Here is a 20442-nt window from a genome sequence, read left to right as displayed (position 1 = left end):
CCCCATGGGTTTCTGTTAAGTTTCTCAGGATCCACCTAAGAGTGAAAACATATGGTATCTATCTTTCTCTGTATGGCTTATTTCACTTAGCATCACACTCTCCAGTTCCATCCACGTTGCTACAAAGGGCCATATTTCGTTCTTTCTCATTGCCACGTAGTACTCCATTGTGTATATAAACCACAATTTCTTTATCCATTCATCAGTTGATGGACATTTAGGCTCTTTCCATAATTTGGCTATTGTTGAGAGTGCTGCTATAAACATTGGGGTACAAGTGCCCCTATGCATCAGTACTCCTGTATCCCTTGGGTAAATTCCTAGCAGTGCTACTGCTGGGTCATAGGGTAGGTCTATTTTTAATTTTCTGAGGAACCTCCACACTGTTTTCCAGAGCGGCTGCACCAGTTTGCATTCCCACCAACAGTGCAAGAGGATTCCCATTTCTCCACATCCTCTCCAGTATCTATAGTCTCCTGATTTGTTCATTTTGGCCACTCTGACTGCCAGATGCTCTTCTAAGCACATATGTTAATTCATTTGTTCTTCTCAACAGCCCTATGAAATAAATTCTAGTTTTCATTACTATTTTACAGATGAAGAAATGGCTAAGTAACTCTCGAAAATTGCACAACTAGGAAGTGACAGAGGCAGTATTTGAACACAGAGAGTCTGGCTGGTGTCTGTGTACTGTATACTGTAGTGCTTATAAAGAGTTATTTAAAAATAGTGCAAGTGTATTTGGCTATAATAGAAATCACATGGTGGTGCTCAGATCTTTGAAATAATATGAAGGTGTAAAGAAAATTATGAAGTTTAAGGAAGGATGCTTTAAACTTTTTAAAAAATTTTTATTATCACAAATAATATGATACCTTAAATACCCTCATACTTGTTAGAATTTCTCTAGAGTAGATACAGGGATGCAGGTTTATTGGATTATTGCTGTCTGGAATGACTGCACCAACGTCCAACATGTTTTTTTTTTTTTTTTATTAAAGTTTACTTATTTATTTTGGGAGAGACAGAGAAAGTGTGAGTGGGGGAGGGGCAAAGAGAGAGGGGGAGAGAGAGAGAGAGAATCCCAAGTAGGCTCTGTATGGTCAGTGAAGAGCCTGAGGTGGGACTTGAACTCACGAAATCATGAGATCATGACCTGAGCCCAAATCAAGAATCTGATGTTTAACCAATGGAGCCACCCAGGCAGCCCTGCACCTACATATTTTTTCTTAAACTTTTTTTGAGGGCATCTTATTAAGGGAGTTTTATGGTGCTTTTTTCCCAAGTGTTTTTAGAATTTGTAGGCCAGCAAGAAGTATTGGTAATAATACAGGTTAAACAAAATTTGGTTGCTTATTACTCATAGAAACATAAGAGAAGGAGGATCTACATCCTTACCAAAGAAATATACTCACTCACCCTCTATGACAGAAGTTAGTGTATTAGCAAGTACTTTGTTAATTCTACCAGTGCACTCATTTCTGAACCAGAAAGAATGCAGCGGATCTGGAGGTTAGTGCCACCTTGTGGTGAGACTAAGCTGTGACTCCTAGAAGTTCTCAATCTTCAAAGCACAGAAAAATTACCAGAGGTGCTTGTTAAAAACAGAAATTCTTTGTGCACTTGAAACTAATGTAAGGTTGTGTGTCAGCTATACGTCAATAAAAATAAAAATAAAAGAGAAGGAGAATGACCAAAAAAAAAAAAAAAACAAACCAAAAACTGATGCTCTTGGCCTCACCCCTACAGAGTCTAATTCAGAAAGAAGAGAGGAGAGGGGAGAGAGAGCATGTGCGTGTGTTCCTGTGTGTGCGGGGGTGGGGGTTGGGGGGAGGATGTCCATGAACTTGCATATTTAAAAGGCAGCCTGCGTGATTGTTGGTTCTGTTTGGTCCTAATTCTGATCTAGAAGGCATTTTAGTGATTGGCCCAGCTCCCTTTTTGTAATCCTCCTCTCTCCTAGCTGCTGTAGTATCTCTTGGATTATGTGGGAACTGTAGCGATCTTCTGGGACTATTTTGGACACAAGAGGACCCAGCTGAGCTTGCACACAGAGAAGGGATGGGAACAGGCTAATGTGTTTTGCCAACTCCATTTGCATCTTCTCCTTATTGATTTTTGATGACCTCAGTGCTTCTTTTGACTCTGTGGGTCACACCCTACTTTTGTCTTTTTTCTCCTTGTTCATGTCCTTCAGTTTGGTATTCGGGGTCTCCATAATCAGACCTCAGATCTTCTCCCATGTCTCTCACCGGGAATCCCCCATACATATTAATCTTTCATACTGCTTCTTCTCCTGAAATTCTTACCCTCCATCTTTTATGCTTTTACTGCAGTGTTTAAGTAGTTTTTATAAATCTTTTAAAAATCAGAGGACCTGCAACCCTCCTTGAAGCATTTAGCACCCCCTACACTCTGGTCTCCCACCATACTTTGTGCATAGCTTACTTATATGGTCCTCCTGGTACATCATCAAATAGTGTTTCCTTTTGCTGCATAAATATGTTATCCATCCATCCATCCATCCATCCATCCATCATTTTACTTATTCATTCATTCCTTATGTTATTTTCCTTGCCTGGAATGTAAATTCTATTCATTCTTCAGATGCCACCCACATAACTAAGCCAAATATAGACTATCTTCAGCTTCATTCATTGATTCCTCCTCTGAGATCTGCTAGCACTGAGTGTCCTCAGTTGCCCACTTTAACTCTTAATTATACATGCCAGTGTATACATGCACTTCTGTTCTTCAGTAAATTGTAAGCTGCATGAGGACAGAGACTATTTTATGTATTTCTTTGGTATTTTCCAACGTTCTATATTCCCAGATGCATAATATGGTTTAGCTAAACTTGTACTCTTTGCTTTACTGCTTTGCCTCCATTTAGTTTTAAATCTTTATGGTGTTTTATAATGATGTTTTATATTCCTGCTTTCTTACCTTCAGAGTCTGCTCTCAGGAATATAGAGTAACACTTGGCCATGTAACAGTATTCAGTCCTGCTCGTATGCCATGCTTCATGCCTGAGTGGAAAGAAATATCCTTCTTCACATGCAGTCTGACTTATATACACAAAAGTAAATCAATGTGCTCACTTGCTAGTTTTTTTTTAAACTGAATTAAAAGCATTTCTTTTTTATTAATGTTTATTTGTTTATCTTGAGAGAGGGGTTAGGGGCAGAGAGAGGGAGGGAGAGAATCCCAAGCACACTCCTCACCGTCAGCGTGGAGCCCAATGCAGGGCTTGATCCCATGAACCGTGAGATCATGACCTGAAATGAAATCAAGAGTCAGATGCTTAACTGACTGAGCCACCCACTTGCCCCTAAAAGCATTTCTTAACATAGAGTAACTCTGGGCCCTGGAGGTGCTTGACAGAATACACAACGTTGCAGGTTGAGCCTCCTTCTACGTATATACTCCCTTTGGGATTGTAAATGACCTCCTTGAGCTTGGTGACTTTTGGAGCCCTTTGTGTAACTAGCCCCAGAGGATCACCAAACTAACTCAATACAAATCTGGATTTGTTTGGGTTTGTTTTCTGCTACAGGGATTCAGAGCAAGCCCTCGGCATCTTAGAAGACGTGCTGCTGCGGCCGCAGCTACTCGCCTGGAAGAGGCCAAACCTGTGGTGGAAGTTCACCATCAGAGTGAGCAAGAAATTTCAGTGAGGAAACGAAGAATCAAGAAAAATAGCCGAGTCCAGCCAGAATTCTATCATTCCGTTCAAGGTGCTTCAACCCGAAGGCCTGTAAGTAGAGAACTTTTAGAAGATTATTAAATACATGGCATGGTTGTTCTTTGAGAAAATTGCCAGATTAACTAATCAGAGTACTGTCTTGTCATCCTCAGCAAGTGCTATGAACCCATACGAATTCCAGGGAGTGTGATTTCACAGAAAGCACTGGGCCGGAGAGTTGTCAGAGAGGCCAGAGTTGATCACTGCAGATGGAGTGATTTAAAAACTGGTGGATATTGAGCCCCATTAGAGCCAGGGTCTAGATTTAGAGCAGGCACCACAGAGTCAACAGGCTGAGGTGCAATAATGACAGGGTTGGAGTTGGTGAAGAGGGGCAGCAGCCAACCTAGTATCAGCAAAGGAGAAGCAGTGCAGGGAAAGGTGGGGCTCTTCTCCAGGAGGAGGCTCTTGGGCCACTCAGGCCTGTGCTGCTCTCTGCAGTCAGCCAGGGTGATGGTAAGGGTGCTAGCCTTCTCTGGTTTGGCCTTCGTTTGGGTCCACGGCAGCAGGCAGCGTTGTCCTCTTCTAACTAAGTGCTCTGCGTCTCTGTTGGTGCAGTGCTACCTTATCTGGGAAAAGCCCTCACCTGGGAGCCGGTCTCCACCTGTTGACCCCATTGTTCTATGTGCGCTGATATTTTTTCTTGGTTCAGGTTCTCACACACGTGGACTTTTGACCAAGGCTGTGGCAGTCAAGGATTTGGGGCTTAGAAATGCCACATGAAAACTTTGTAAAAAATATTTCATATCTGCAATAGTTTTACATTGCTTTAGCATTTAGAAGAAGTTTCCCTGTGGTTCGCTTTTATGTTGGGGGGAGCCTATTTTTGTCGTTCCTTATGCCAACCTAGGGGAACCATCAAGATTTGACTTGTTAATAAGTTTTTGTACATTATTAAAGTGGAACTGCCCTTCTGTGGAGGTAACTGCATCGCGGGCACATGCGGAGATTGCTAGAAGGCCGGGAGAATGTCTGACTCAGTGAGCAGGCCAACAATGATGGCAAGAAGCTAAGTTCCTTTACAGAAAAGGTCCTGTTTGTCTTTAAACAATTGTAAAATAAGCACATATTTAGAAATGAGAGTCTTCTTTTCATGATTTAGTGAAACAAGCTATTAGGTATCTATGTGATATCTAATATGAAGTGGTAGGAAGATTTATTCACTCTCAACAAATATAAGCTTGTTTATTTGGAAATAAGGGATACACATTTATTTATTCAAATAAATAGTTCTTTGAATAACCAACAGTTATTTATTTTAATGTTTATTTCTGAGAGAGAGAGAGAGAGAGAGAGACTGAGCAGGGGAGGGGCAAGAGAGGGAGATAGGATCTGAAACGGGCCCCACGCTGACAGCACAGAGCCCGGTGCATTGCAGGGCTCAAACTCATGAACCACAAGTTCATTACCTGAGCCTAAGTAGGATGCTTGACCGACTGAGCCACCTGGGTGCTCTGAATAACTAACAGTTATTGAGGGCTTACTGTATAATAGGACTCACTTGACAGCCCTATCAACTAGATGTTGTTATTATTTGCATATTATGGGTAATGAAACTGTGGCTCAAAGAGGATAAATAACATGCCTACATTTACCTAGCTGTTTGCAGCAGAGTCTAGGATTTGGATCTAGGCACACCACTTCTAGAACCCAAGCACTTATCTCTGCAGTCTGCCACCTTGCTATAGTACATGGCCTCTAGGAACGCACAGCTGAGTCCATGGCCAACATGCAAGCAAGTAAATATGATGCATGTCTGTGTTACGAAAATGCTATTATAGAGTTAAGGACAAGGTACCATGGAAGCATGTTGAGCATCTTGGAGGGCCAGCAATATTTACAGAGAAGCAGACACCTGAGATGAATCCTGACAGAGGAGTTTGTATCTCTGATGGGAAGCACATGTACAAAAGCACAGAGGTGTGACAAGGTGTGGCGTCCTCAGGGAACAGCTGGAGGTGGTGCTGGTCGATGAGACTGGTTGGGTCAGGCAGGGCCAGATCATCAAGGGATTGTATATTATGCTAAACAGTTGGGTTTATCTTCTGTGATGGGGATCTGTTGAAGGTAGGAAATAGGCACATTGATTTTCTTGACCAGAATATAGTGAATTCTTTGTTGCTTCTAATCTCAGATTTCAGGTTCAGGTTGGGTAAGTGAGTATCATCACAGTTTTGAAACCCTCAACCACCATTATTCTCTCATGAGCACTGTACATAACTGCCTTGGGTAATAAGACATATTCCTCTGTGACTTTTTTTTAAAATGTTTATTTATTTTTGAGACAGAGAGAGACAGAGAGACAGAGTGCAAACAGGGGAGGGGCAGAGAGAGAGGGAGACACAGAATCCAAAGCAGACTCTAGGCTCTGAGCTCTCAGCATGGAGCCTGATGTGGGACTTGAACTCACGAACCCTGAGATCTTGACCTGAGCCGAAGTCGGATGTTTAACCGACTGAGCCACCTGGGTGCCCCAGCTCTGTGACTTTGAAATTGGCATCCATTTTGTCCTTGAATGCCTGTTTTCCCTCTTTGTTTGCCTGGTGAATTACAATTCACCTCTTAAGACTGACCCATGATCAAGCAACTTGTTCAGAAAAGGCTTTTCCGGTCCTTCCTATCACAGTGAGATACCTTTTGTTTTGATCCTCAGCATTTTGTACAGATCTCCTGCATAGCAATTATCTAAGTGAAAAAGGCAGGCGTGGGGCACCTGGCTGGCTGAGTCAGTGGAGCATGTGACTCTTGATCTCGGGGTTGTGAGTTTGAGCCTCACACTGGGTGTAGAAATTACTTAAAAATAAAAATCCTAAAAGAAAAAGTCAGCCTCTGTAGTAAGAGGCACATGGGTTCAAGTTCTTCTCTGTGTACCTGGCAGGAAACAGGTAGCACGTAAGATAATTTAACTGAAGAGAATTTAATGAAAGGACTGTTTACAGAGGTGTGGGCAGGGCTAAGTGCGTCACTAACCTTCCGGTGGAGCCTGCCTACCTAGTATTCCTAGCCTGAAGAGGTGGCAGATGGCACTGGTCTTCCTGCATCCTGGTAAGAATTGCTGGGGCCATGAAAGAACCTTTCATAGGAACTGGGATGGAGGAGTGAAGTCACAGCCAGAATTCAGTGAGTCAGGAAGGGAGCAGGGCGAGTGTGTATAGGTTGTAGGTTTCCATTGACCTACCCTAACTAGAAGCCACAGGGCAAAGGGGCTTGGATGATTCGAAGTACAGAGATCATCATCCCAAGGAGAGAGCAAGGGAGACGTGGGCAGAGAGTCTGAGAGGGGTCAGGGACAGTGGAAAATAAAAACAAAAAACAAAAAGCGTATTAGGTAATCTTTGCCAGGTAGTTTAACTCTGTGAGACTCAGATTTCTTATTGTAAAGTGTAGCTACCTCAGTGAGTTGTGAGGATGAACCGAACTGACACATGGAAATACATGGCACAATGACCTGCTTAGAATAAACAAAAATTGGTAATGTCTTCTCTTCCTTTCCTTTCCTACACCTTGACTTATTTGGGGGCTATGTCATCTGTCTAGAATATCTCCTGGAGAATGGCATCTGAATGCATTTTAATGAATACATGAATGAGTGATATTTATATATGACATATAGCTTATGCAATATAGGAATTCAGAGAACAGAGAGCATCCACACCCCGCCTAGGGTGGTCATGGGATAACTGTTTCACAGATTGGTCTTTAAAATATTGGCAGGGCCCCTGGGTGGTTCATTCAGTTAAGTATCTGACTTCGGCTCAGGTCATGATCTCACGGTTTGTGAGTTTGAGCTCTGTGTCAGGCTCTGCGCTGACATCTCGGAGCCTAGAGCCTGCTTCAGATTCTGTGTCTCTCTCCCTTTCTCTACTCCTCCCCTACTTGTGCTTTGTCTCTCTCTCTCTCTCTCTCTCTCTCTCTCAAAAATAAATAAACATTAAACAAAATAAAATATTGGCAGGAATTGACTAAGCAGCAGAAGTTAGGTATGATAAGTGGAATTAGTAAAAGTACTGAGAACCGTTGGACTGGATTTGGGGATTTATATGAGAGAAATATAAGGTAGAGCTGGGAAAGAGGCTGGGGCCAGAACATTCTAGATAGCCACTGTGTTTAAACTCCATTTTTTGTGCTTGTGGAGGTCTAACTAGAAGAGGTATGATTAAAGCACAATTTTAGGAAGATTAAACATGAGCGGGGTGAGTCTGTGGGGAGCAGGACAGGGGTCAGGTAAGTACCGTAGTACTGTAGGTATAATTAGGGCCTGAACTTGGGTCTAACAGGTGATGCTATGCTGGCATCTGGTGATCACTGCTTCTGGGGAATCAGATGATGACCTTGACTCTCACTTCTTCAGAAGGAATTGGAAGGGAGAGAGATGAGAGGCAGGAAATAGCAGTGGAAGCTACTTGGTTATTTAGGGCAAAAAAAAAAAAAATCTGGAGAGGGTTCTTTGGGGGCAGGTAAAGCTCACCTCCCCCCTCTATCTGCAGCTCCTAGGGTAGCTTCATTTTTAAAATTTTTTAAATGTTTATTTATTTTGAGAGAGAGTATGCACAAGCCAGGGGGGGCAGAGAGGGAGAGAGAGAATCCCAAGCAGACTCCTCACTGTCAGCGCAGAGCCCAACATGGGGCTCAAACCCACGAACTATGAGATCATGACCTGAGCCAAAATCAAGAGTTGGACACTTAACTGTCTGAGCCACCCAGGCACCTCTCTAGGGTTGTTTTAGAGATTGGAAATTGTCAGAGTTGGTGAGGAGGCTGTTGGTATCTTATGTCACATGATTCCTGTTCAACCTTCTGGAAACTTAGGGCCTCTGCTGACATGTCCATGTTTTTATTACCATATGTGGACTTGAGCTAAGGCCTTGTGCCCTCTTCTGGATTTGGTTATAGGTGCAGTCAGTAGTTCTTGCTAGAGCCGCCCTATTCAACATGTGCCCAAAGCCTGCCTTTTCTAGTTAACACATTTGGAGAAAGTCATGGGTTGCCATCAAGTCAACTCTGATTGTATCTTGGAGATGGAATAAAAATAAATCAGCTGTGGTGATTCAGGATTATTTCAATGACTTTATATGAAGCACTCGAGGCATTTCTAGTAGCCATCTGAATAATAAACAGCCCTAATAGTGAGAAAGCCTGAAATAGGATGTGGCTGTGAAGGATGATGTGGAAATATTGGGGTTCATAGAAAATGGTAAAGAAAGAATTCTTGAGACGTCTTTGGTGCAAAGAGGTGGTTTTATTAAAGCATGGGGACAGGACCCATGGGCAGAAAGAACTGCACTGGGGTTGTGAGGAGCAATTGATTATATACTTTCAAGTTGGGAGGGGGTTAGGGATAGCCTAAGTCTCTTAGGAATTTTGGAAGCAAGGTTTCCAGGACCTTGAGGGGGCTAGCTATTGTTAGGAAGAGGTGGGTCATTTATTACTGCCTAGTAAAACCTCAGTCAAGAGACCCTTCAGATGTATATCAGTGGGCCATATGCTTAGAGGATGATTGCTAACATATATCTTGGGGGTTTGAGATAAAGAAAGTTTCCAAAGGTATTTTTATATATTAAAGGAGACTTACAGGATCCTGGAGGTTAGGATAATATTAAGCTAAGATTGCCTTTTGCCCTTAGCAAAGTATTAACATCGAGGCACTTGAGTTCTTAAAGGAAGGTCACTCTGCCTGTCTCAAGGACTCATCAATGGGCTGTAAGTTGTAAGGAAATTTAAAAGTTGTAAGGAAAGTTTTTCTTTTGCCTTTGATTCCCACATCAAAGGAGATGGATCAGAAAATGTGACAGTACAGTTTCAGCCAACCTGCATTGGGACCAGCCCCTTGATGAAGTAGGCCACAGGCCACATGGAATGCATTATACTTTTGTATCCTTGGCTTCTCTAACCTATTTTTCTGATTCTATAATTTAAAACAATTTTTTTAAATGTTTATTTTTGAGAGAGATGGACACAGTAAAAGCAGGGGAGGGACAGAGAGAGAGGGAGACACAGAATCTGAAGCAGGCTCCAGGCTCTGAGCTGTCAGCACAGAGCCCGACGCAGGGCTCGAACTCATAAACTGAGACTACGACCTGAGCCGAAGTTGGACACCTAACCGATTGAGCCTCCCAGGTGCCCCTCTGAATCTATAATTTATACTCAAATGTGCCTATATGAATTTGTAATAGAGATCACTAATATAAACTTAATTAATAATGTATGTGCATTTTATTTCACACCTTTGGAATGTTTCTAAGAGTGAGTTAGCTAAAAATTTATCCAGATTTTTCTCTTAGTTAAATATGTCTTGGGACTTATGTTAAGACATGTCACTGGAATACTTAGGAATTTTCCACCACTTTGGAGCAGAAAAGATACTTAGCACCAGATCTCCATTTGTCCTTTAGTATTTTGACATTAGAAAACTTTTGTGTTGGAATCCTAGAGTTTTAAACCTCCTTTTCATCGTGATAACACGCAATAGCAAGAGCTCTCACATTTATGGCACGTTTACCATGAGTGCACACTCACTACCACGTGGGCAACAGTGGGCATTGTTCTCCTGTGTTTCCCTGTTTTTTCTCACTTAATCTTCCCAGCTGTTCTCTGGGGTAAGTGCTCACTTTCCAGAAGGGAAAACTTATCAAGGTCACACAACTGGTAGATGACAGAAATGAGATTTAAGCCTAAACACCCTGACTGGACAATGGAGAAATTCACATGATCATACTTTTAGTGCTAGATGTTTATCCTAAAGAACCCTCCTCATGTATTTTAATCACTTTGAGTCTCAGTTTTCCTACCTGCACAGGTGGTAGAAATGGTATCAAAAACCATAGATAAACTCCAAACCTCATTTTCGCCATGCATTTTATTGAATCTCCCTTGTTGTGGTAGGGAGTAGTAAGAGTCTTTCTGCCTCTTGCCCTCTCATAGGAACCCGTTAATGTATAACAACACTCAGCCCCAGGAGGTATTTATGTGTTTGTGTTGGGGGTGGGACGAGGGGAAATGAAAATTTTAGAGCACTTGCAAATAATCAGGCACACTGAGTCCATTCTTGTTACATTTCGCTGCTTCTCATTTTTCGTACACTACAACAACATCGCCTCCGTTTCCTTGTGACTTAAAATTTCTGAGACTTTCTCCCGGAGGTGCAAGAATATCTGATTAAAAATTGCTGGTGTTCCCAGGTCCCAGCCCAAGCTGTAGCTTGCTCCCCCTGCTGGCAAAACTTTGGCCCATGAGGCTTGCACGGCAAGTAACTGAATTATTGAGCCTGATAATATTACAGGATTTCTTTTACCACAATACCCGGGATTCGTTGTCTCGCCACTTTGAAGAATGAAGAGGTGGACACAAAATGAGCAGCAGGGCAAAAGTTTATTAGAATATAAGATTAGGAAAGAAGAATAGTAGGAACGCTTTCTTTCAGAGAGGGGACATTCAAAAGTGAATGCCGGAGGACTCTAGGCAAGGGTCCTTGTTTTATACGGTGCTGGTGAGCCCTCCCTCTTCTTGCCTTCCTCCCTGTTCCTTCTCAGGTTCTACCCTTATTGGCTGGATAGCTTGAGGTGCTGGGTTGTCCATTCCTGATTGGCTCGTTTCCAGTGTATGAGGGGTGGTCTATGGCCATTCTTAGGTCTTAGGTCAAATTCCAGAGTGAAACCTGAGGGGGAGTAGGAGAGGTCTGTTACATTATTAAGAGGAACCTTATGCCTGAGAGGTCTTGCTGTGATCAGACACTCCCAGCATTTTTCAAAAATAGGTGTTTTTCCCCACCCGGGGACCTCAGGCCCTAATCTTTCCCTTTCTGCCTACTGACTCCTGTATTGTCCTATCATAATAATTTTGGCTCAGGAGTTAGAGGGCAGGTGGGCTTAGCACAGACAATTGGTGGTCTGGGTTTCTGAAATGGTGATCACTGAAGAAGAAGCAGGTTTGGGCTGATGGGTGGAAATCAAATTTCTGATTTGGATATGTTAAGTTAGAAAATATCTATTAGATATCCTAGTGTCTGAATTTCATGGAAAACCTGAGCCTGGATTGGGGGTCATGAGTACAGAAATGTTACCAAATTCATGAGACTGGATGGGATGACCCAAAAAGTGAATGTTGATGGAGAGGAGACTTGAGGACTGAGCCTTGGGGTTCTCCAGTATTGAGAGGTTGGGAAGAGGACTAAGGTTCATTTATAACTTCTAACTCTTCCTCAGAAATAGATGTAGGGGCACCTGGCTGACTCAGTTGGGAGAGCATGTGATTCTTGATCTTGGGGTTGTGAGCTTGAGTCCCAGATGGGGTGTAGAGATTACTTAAATAAAAAAAAATTTTTAAAGGGGGCACCTGGGTAGCTTAGTCAGTTAAGCGTCTAAGCATCTGACTCTTGATTTGGGCTCAGCTCATGATCTCACAAGCCCCATATTGGGCTCCTCACTGGTAGCAGGGAGCCTGCTTGGGATTCTCTCTCTCCCTCTCTCTCTCTCTCTCTGCTCCTCCCCTGCTTGTGCGCAGGCATGTGCTACATTCTGTGTCTCAAAATAAATTAAAAAACATTTAAAAAAGTACTTAAAAAAAAAAAAGAAATACAGATACAGAGAACAGATTGTTAGTTGCCAGAGATGGGAGGTAGGAGATAAAAAAAAGTACACACATCTGAATACAAGTGTTATTTTCAGTGACACAGAAAAGTGAATCTTTGTGATATATACACACACATAAGAAATACAGATACCTTAAGGAGAGATGGGTTTAGGGCCCTTGAATTTCATTTAAGGATATTCATTTTTGGCCAAGAAAAGGCAACTCAGGTAGAAACTAGAGAAGGTAGCAGAAAAGGATTCCCGAACCTACTGATTATTCTTTCCTGTTCTTTCTCCTACTAAACTGCTTCCTTGACTTCAGCCTTCTGTTGTTGGATTCTGGTTTCCAGCCTTGGGGAAATTTTCTGCTTTTCTCATTGCAGTTCAGGTTATTGTAAGGCTGCAAAATATTTTGGAACATTGCATAGTTTTCATTTAAAAAAAAATAGTGTTAACAGGATTTCAGGTCATCTTTGTAGTTGGGAGCTTGCTGCAGTGTGGAAAAGATTAACCACACATCCTTGATCTCACTGAAAATATAGTAGGATGTTTCCCTGTTCCTTTCCTGCTTAAATTATTAAATGGTCTTCCTTTTCCTCTTCAAATATGTGGGACCAGGCAGCTTTATTTGCATAACCTCAGGACACTTCCCTTTCTGTGGAAGGCTTGACTATACAGCTTATACCTTACTTTGCCTTAATTAATTGGTAAGTATGAAGCTTCTAAAGGAAATGTTTGTTTTCTTTTTCTCTTTGGAGTTCTAGAGAGTGAATTGAATTAGTAAAGTCAAATTTCTTTTGCTAACTGCCTCAAAAGGATTTTTTGAATTATGCCCATGCAACTTACTGAGTCTGCTATATGTTGCTATGCCTCCCTTATGGTATCTTACAAAAGATTTTATGTACTATAAATTTGCTAACAATAGGTGAAAGCATAATTAGCACACAGAAGCATGCCAGGTAGGTGGACTATGTTGAATGAACAGTGCTCATACAGGTAGAGTTTAATTTCTCAAACAATTCATGAAACCAAGATTAACTTGGTGAAGGGATTCATGCGCTTTGCTTGGAGAAGAGTAAGTGTATCTTTCTAACTCGTGATTCTTTCCTAGGTCAGCATTTTGACGACATCAAGGCCTGTTGCCATTCCATTTAAATCTTTCTTGTACTCTGGGTCATCCGTTCAATTCTTTAAGCTCAAGCAAAGGACATTTGAAGAAAACTCAAGTGTCAGATAGTCTCTGTTAGATAGCCACTTAAACTTTCCGAGTTTTCATGAACAACTGTGGATCAAAGGACTGAAAAGAAAGCCCCTTCAAAGATGGTCTAGTTTATTACTTCTAACCAGAACAGTCTTTAAATTGTGCTGGGAATGTGGGTGGGGATAAATTCCTTTATTTTAAAGGACACACTCCAGTAGCTTCCTTTGGCATTTAAAAGCCCTCTTTGCCTGAGGTGACTCCTTGATCTTTGTCCTCAATCCCATGGGTTACAATAGAAGATCCTTCCCTGTTTGTATTGTTTGTAGAGAGAGTGAAGCTAGGCCCACCTGCTACTGTGTTACTATCAGCCCTTGTGGAATCAAAATGTTTTGAGGGGATCTTAGAGCTTAGCTGATTCAAATGTTCTCCTAATGCAAGATTCTCCTTTGCTCCAGTCCTTTGAATGATAAGATCTTCCATTGTTAGATACCTCTAAAGTAACAACTTAATGTACTTGGAATCAAAAAGCTGTTTGTTTTCTAGTCTCATGGTTACATCTCTTTGGACCTTTTCTCTTTTTCTCAACTTTTCTACATATCACTTTCATTGCACTCCTCCAGACCATCTCCTGGTGAGTGACAAGGATCTGTTTGATTTCTGTCAGTAGTGTGCCCCCCTCCTCACCACCCCCCTGGGTGTGAGGTGATAAGTGTGGTTCAGGAAAATCAAACTATAGAAATTGACCATAAGCAAAGAGAGCTTAGTTTGTGCCTTGGGAAAAGAGAGGTCAGTTCTGGAAATGAAAGTAATGTTTCTGGAAAATTATTGTTTTGCAGTAGCACTTTGTCGGTAAGTAGTACTTCATATTTTTTAAAAGCATGTTCATATTCATTAGCTCATTTAATCTGAACAACCAATTTATGCATTGAGTAGGGAATATGTTGTTAACCGAATCTGACAAAACTGAGCCTCAAAGAGTAATGGACTGACCCAAAGTCATAGGTCTAAATAGAAGCAGATGTCCCTTATCCCTGTAATCTGTTTGGGTGAGCTCTAACTCAGATAACACCTGAGGAATTAGGTGAGAAATTTCAGGGACAAGACTATAGATTCCAGTAGATTGTAGGAATTAATAATTTTCTCTACCTGATTCACTCCTAGGGCGTATTAGTTATATATTTTTGAGAGCCTGCTCAGTCTGCATTGTCTGTACCGGCTATCCTAGGGCACCAATGCATTGACAGGTCTGCCTTAGACTAATAGTACCTAGTTCGTGCCTCAGCCTTCACACATCATGCTCAACTATCATATGGTAATGTAGGTAATTGACTCTGATGCTAGGGAATATCACTGACTTATCAGCATTGACCTCCACTGTGTGCAGCTCAGTGTCACTACGATGAATGAAGATTAGATACATAATTTAATCTGGTGTTAAAAATTAGGTTGAAATATTCTTGTGCATTGTTACTGGAAATGTAAAATGGTGCAGCTACTATGGAGAACAGTATGGCAGTTCCTCAAAAAATTTAAAATAGAATTACCATAGGATCCAGCAATCCCACTTCTGGATATATAACCAAAAGAATTGAAAGTAGGGTCTCAAAGAGATACGTTTATACCCATGTTCATGGTAGCATTATTTATACTAGTGGAAAGGTGGAAGCAACCCAAGTGTCCATTGACAGATGAATAAATTAACAAAATGTGATATATATGTACAGCTGACCCTTGAACAACACGGGCTTGAACTGCACAGGTCTTCTTATATGTGGATTATTTTCAATAAATACACGGGGAATTTTTTTGGTGGTTTTTGACAATTTGAAAAAAATTTGCAGACAAACCTATAGCCTAGAAATACTGAAAAAAAAATAAGAAATGTTAGGTATTATTGTAAGAATACCTTATATGGTAGGTACAACATATAAAATATATGTTAACTAACTGTTTCTTATTGGTAAGGTTTCTGTTCAACAATTGGTTATTAGTAGTTAAGTTTTTGGGGAGTCAAAAGTTATACATGAATTTTGATTGCATGGGAGGTTGGTGCCCCTAACTCCTGTGTTGTTCAAGGATCAACTGTACAATGGAATATTAGCCTTCAAAAGGAAGGAAATTCTGACATGTGCTGCAATATAGATGAACTTTGCAGGCATTATACTATATGAAAAAAGCCAGTCAGGAAAAAGAATCCATACTGTATGATTACACTTCTATGAAGTACCTAGAGTAGTGAAATCATAGTGATGGAAAGTAGAATTGCCCGGGGCTGAAGGGAAGAGAGAATGGGGAGTTGTTTAATCAGTATAGAGTTTTAGTTTTGCAAGATGAAAAGGTTTCTGGAGGTGGATGGTGTTGATGGTTGCACCACAGTGTGAATGTACCTAAAACTGCTGAACTGTACACTAAAAAAGATTAAGATGAAAAATTTCTTGTGTGGTGTGTTTTACCACAGTTAAAAAAGAAATTTAGTTTAGGGGCGCCTGGGTGGCTCAGTCAATTAAGCATCCGACTTTGGCTCGGTTCGAACCCCATGTTGGGTGATGTGCTGACAGCTCAGAGCCTGGAGCCTGCTTTGGATTCTGTGTCTCCCTGTCTCTCTCTCTGCCCCCTCTCCCCCTTATACTCTGTCTCCCTCTCTCTCAAAAATAAATAAACATTAAAAAAAAGAAATTGAGTTTAAACAGCAACTGCAGGCAAAGAGGCAGAAGAAGTACAATAAAAGTTAATGGAATAAGGACTTGAATGATAGGAACATCAGAGGAGATATACATTTAGCTTATTTTAAATAAAATTATCACGAAGTAGGAGAGACAAAAGGTAAATAAGAGGTAATCATAAGTAGCAAATGCTCGGAAAAGGACTTAACTGCTAATGGGAGGATATGTCCTTGTAGGCACAGTGTGGGCATGACTGTGGATCGAGTATCAGGTGGCAAGACATATTTCATATAAGTGAAGTGACAGTTGGTAGCATTACTCTTAAAAAAAGAGAAACTACTTAGAATGAAAATTCTTAGTTGAGGTTTTAAAGGCTACTGTATGATCATTTGCATATGAATTAAAACATATTAGAATAAGCAATATTGATCTAAAACAATGTAAACCTGATATTAATTTCAAAGACTGTATTCTTTCATGATTGATTGATGTTCTGTATCGAAAAACTTGAGAAGCTTTATTTAGCAAATAGCTATGTTGATGTTTTTCAGTGGGGGAGGGAAGAGATGCAGGTATAATAACATCAGAGAAGTAAACCCTTATAATCGTAAAATTGAATTGGAAATATCAGTTTGAACTCATAATGAATTTTTTCATTAAAAAGTATTTCCTGGCTCCGTCCACTGAACAGGTCTAGAGACAACGACCGATCCAGTAGTAATGCCATATTATAGTTTCCTAAAGTCATTTCTTATGTAAACAAACTAATGGTAGGGTTTTTCAAGCAGATCCTGAGGAGGGGACATCCTTGTGAAAGTGATTTATTGAAGGACAGCTCTCGGGAGGAGAATAAAGGAAGCAGGACAGGCCAGAGAGCAAAAGCTAATAAGCAAGGACAAAGGCTTGGCGGGAAACTGGTTACAACCTGGTCCTGTATTAGAATTTGGCGCACAAATTGCACTCCAGAATTAGTCTCAACTGGAAGTGACCCTTTAGTCCCCCACTTCAGTTAACCACTGGCCATTGGCCACCAAGGTGGAAGTGGGAGGAAGCTGAGTTTAGCCGAGGGGAGTTCTTTGAAGAAGGAGCAGCTGTGAGCCATTAGCAGTCAGGACCAGCTGCAGCTGGGAGTGTACTGGCTGGGTTGAGGGGATCCAGTTGGGGCATCCTCAGCAGCCTTGGAGAAATGGCTGATGCGGATTTGGAGCAAGAAATATAGAGTGAAAGTGGCACGTCCTGTCAAATCAGAAAGCAAGGAAGCATCCAAGATTACTGAGGTCTTGTCAGAAGGACCAGGAGTAAACTTGAAGAGGTTCATACTGCCTGATCAATAAGAATAATGATCACAGTGGATTGACACACATCAGTATATTTAGAATCCATGAATTTATGATATAAAAAAAACCCCACCTGATTAATGACCTTTGGAGAATGCTAAATGAACCAAGTCATTTTTCTGAAAAATGGTAAAGGGAAAGGAATCAAGCATTATCTGGTCTTGGCTATAAGAATTATTCTATACAGTAAATCAGATAGCTGTTGAGGGAAGAAAGCATGATGAAATTCCAGTGTCACCATTTTGCAGACCCTAATGAAATAATGAACTGAAACATTGATCAGCAGTGACTGCTAACCCCAACAATACACATTAGGTGCCTTATATAACCCTTAAGATTAATATTCTTGTGAAAAACAATGAACCTACATCAGATCAAACTACTATTTCTAATTAAAGACTTACACAAAATAAAGAGGACAGAGGAATATGTTGAACAATTTGCTGAAGATACAGTTAGTAAAATCCAGATTGTGGGAAACCTTAGGATAAACACTCTGATTTCTTCAAGAAACAAATTGTAAGGAAAAAAAAAAAAAAGCAGGAGGGGTAATCTATAGATTAAAAGAGATTTTAGAGACCTATCAACTAAATGTAATGTATAGGCCTTGTTTGGATAAACAAACCACAAGTAAAAGAAGAATTCTTGAGAAAATTGGGGACTAATGAGATATTTGATGGTATTAGGAAATTTTTATTAATGTTTGAGATTGGTAATGGTATTACAATTTTGTTAAAAGTAGTCCATATCTTTTAGAGAGATGTACTAAAATAGTAATGAAATATTAAGATCTCTGGGATTCACTGGGAATCCAATGGGGTGGAGGAGGAAAGGTATGTAGGAATATAATCCCAACAGCACTGACCAAAACTTGTATTGATGAAGGTGGACAATGTGTAAATGGTAGTACCTTATACTACCAAATTTAAGACATTAAAAAAAAGGAAACACTTATTTGTGTGAAATTTATATCATCACCACTTGGCTTTATTATGTCTCTCCTGTGACTTTTGTTTTCCATAGAGTGAGCCTAAAGTTTTTTTAATAATGTTTCCAAATTTTAGATAATTTACTATTAGAGGGTTTTTAGAAAGACAGAAGGGGGAAATATTCCTATGGCCATCTTTTGAGGCTTTTTATTTCTTTTTTCTTTTAACAAAGGACTATTGCTTATTTGTCAGCTTTTTTGCTCAGAAAATTTTATAATAGCATGTTGGTGAATGGTGTAAAGGTGTGCTATTATTTAAAACTTGAACAAATAATGTAAAACAGGTGAAGAATTACATAGGCATATTCTTTCATTTTAATATCAAAAAACTGATTTTGTCTGAGATTGCTGTTTTCATTCTTGGTAAATTTATTGATATGAAAATAGAATCATTATTAAAACAAAACTGACTCAAAAGGCAACACTGCTTGACTTTGTCTTGTTGAAACTTAAAGTGATACCTCATCTTAAAACTTTTTCTTGGTAAACAGAATTCTTCTTTTGCAGTATTACCTTCTTCCAGCAAATTATACTTCTATCTTCTTACAGAGCTCATGAAATTTTGATGATGGTGGAAATGCAAGCTATTGAACTGCCTAATCGATTTTAGTTAATCTTTAATATTGACATTGCATTCCATTATGTGACTTTCTGTTCAGGAGATGGTTTTCCTGAAGTAGATTCTTTACTTTCATGTGCTGCTCATACTTCTATTTTTCTGTTGTTTAAATCGAGAGGCAAGCTGATGATTTACACATTTCTAGTTCTGTTTAAAGCTTACTTAAGAAAGCTTGAAACTATTTTAATTAGGATGCTTTAGAATTATCTGTGAATTTTACTTATATATTAGCCCTATTAGAAGTAGGCATGGATAATTGAGAAAAGATTATAATTTTTAGCTGCTGTGCTAAATGCAAAAAAATAATTACTCTGTTCAGTTTTGCAGAAACTGGACAGCTAGGCATGGATCTTTAAGAAGCAATGGGTCCTTGGGGCACCTGGGTGGCTCAGTCGGTTAAGCGTCTGACTTCGGCTCAGGTCATGATCTCACAGTTTGTGGGTTTGAGCCCCGCGTGGGGCTCTGTGCTGACAGCTTGGAGCCTGGAGCCTGCTTCGAATTCTGTGTCTCCCTCTCTCTCTGTTCCTCCCCTGCTCATGCTCTGTCTCTCTCTCTCCTTCAAAAATAAATAAAAACGTTAAAAAAAATTAAAAAAAAAAAGAAGCAATGGGTCTTTATAGGGCATGTGCTTTCATGCTATGAATTTTTATCACTTGCAGAAAAATTATTTTTAAATACCCAGCATAAGTGTTGAAAATGAGCTCCTTTTTCTTAGCTGTCAGAGTAACCATGTCCCTTGGACTGTGATTATAATCAGTTGTCACATATCAGTTTCAGCCTTTCCTGCATTCCAAGAAGGTTAAACATTATTTAGTATGATTCTTTGTCCCAGGAGTTCAGAAGGGCAAAAGTCATACATTCAGCATTCAAGCTGACCATATACTTTAAAGTGGAGCGTCATGTGTTCATTCAGCTCTTTGGAGTTTAAAGAAGAGATGTTAAAGAGTCATTAGTCAAGATTCTTGGCACCACGTTCCATCCTTTTGCTTGGTCCTGTTTCCTTTCCTTTCCTTTCCTTTTCTCTTCTCTTCTCTTGTCTTCTCTTCCTTTCCTGTACTCTCCTCTCCTCTCCCCTCCTTCCTTCCTTCCCTTTCTCCCTCCTTCTCTCCTTTCTTGCTTTCTTCCTTTCCTTTCCTTTCCTTTCCTTTCCTTTCCTTTCCTTTCTTTTTTCTTCTCTTCTCTTCTCTTCCCTTCCCTTCCCTTCCTTTCCTTTCCTTTCCTTTTTCCTTTCCTTTCCTTTCCTTCTTCCTTTCCTTTTTCCTTTCCTTTCCTTTTCTTTCCTTTCCTTTCCTTTCCTTTCCTTTCCTTTCCTTTCCTTTCCT

At 40.4% G+C, this 20442-nt stretch overlaps 1 protein-coding gene across 15 annotated transcripts in view; it reads left to right on the top strand.

Annotated features, from left to right (window-relative positions):
• The window catches only part of DST (dystonin), a 510899-nt gene that overhangs the window by 65311 nt on the left and 425146 nt on the right, over window positions 1-20442 (top strand). For all 15 annotated transcript variants that reach the window (XM_040473816.1, XM_040473833.1, XM_040473814.1 and 12 more), the window contains exon 3: window positions 3557-3757. In XM_040473816.1, coding sequence (XP_040329750.1) covers window positions 3557-3757 — 201 coding nt within the window. The remainder of the gene's footprint in view (window positions 1-3556; window positions 3758-20442) is intronic.

The sequence above is a fragment of the Herpailurus yagouaroundi genome, unplaced genomic scaffold (genome assembly GCF_014898765.1).
Source record: "Herpailurus yagouaroundi ecotype Mexico unplaced genomic scaffold, PumYag 139, whole genome shotgun sequence".
Taxonomy (NCBI): domain Eukaryota; kingdom Metazoa; phylum Chordata; class Mammalia; order Carnivora; family Felidae; genus Herpailurus; species Herpailurus yagouaroundi.
The sequence above is the reverse complement of the archived record's forward strand: the minus strand, read 5'-3'. Positions and strand labels throughout refer to the sequence as shown.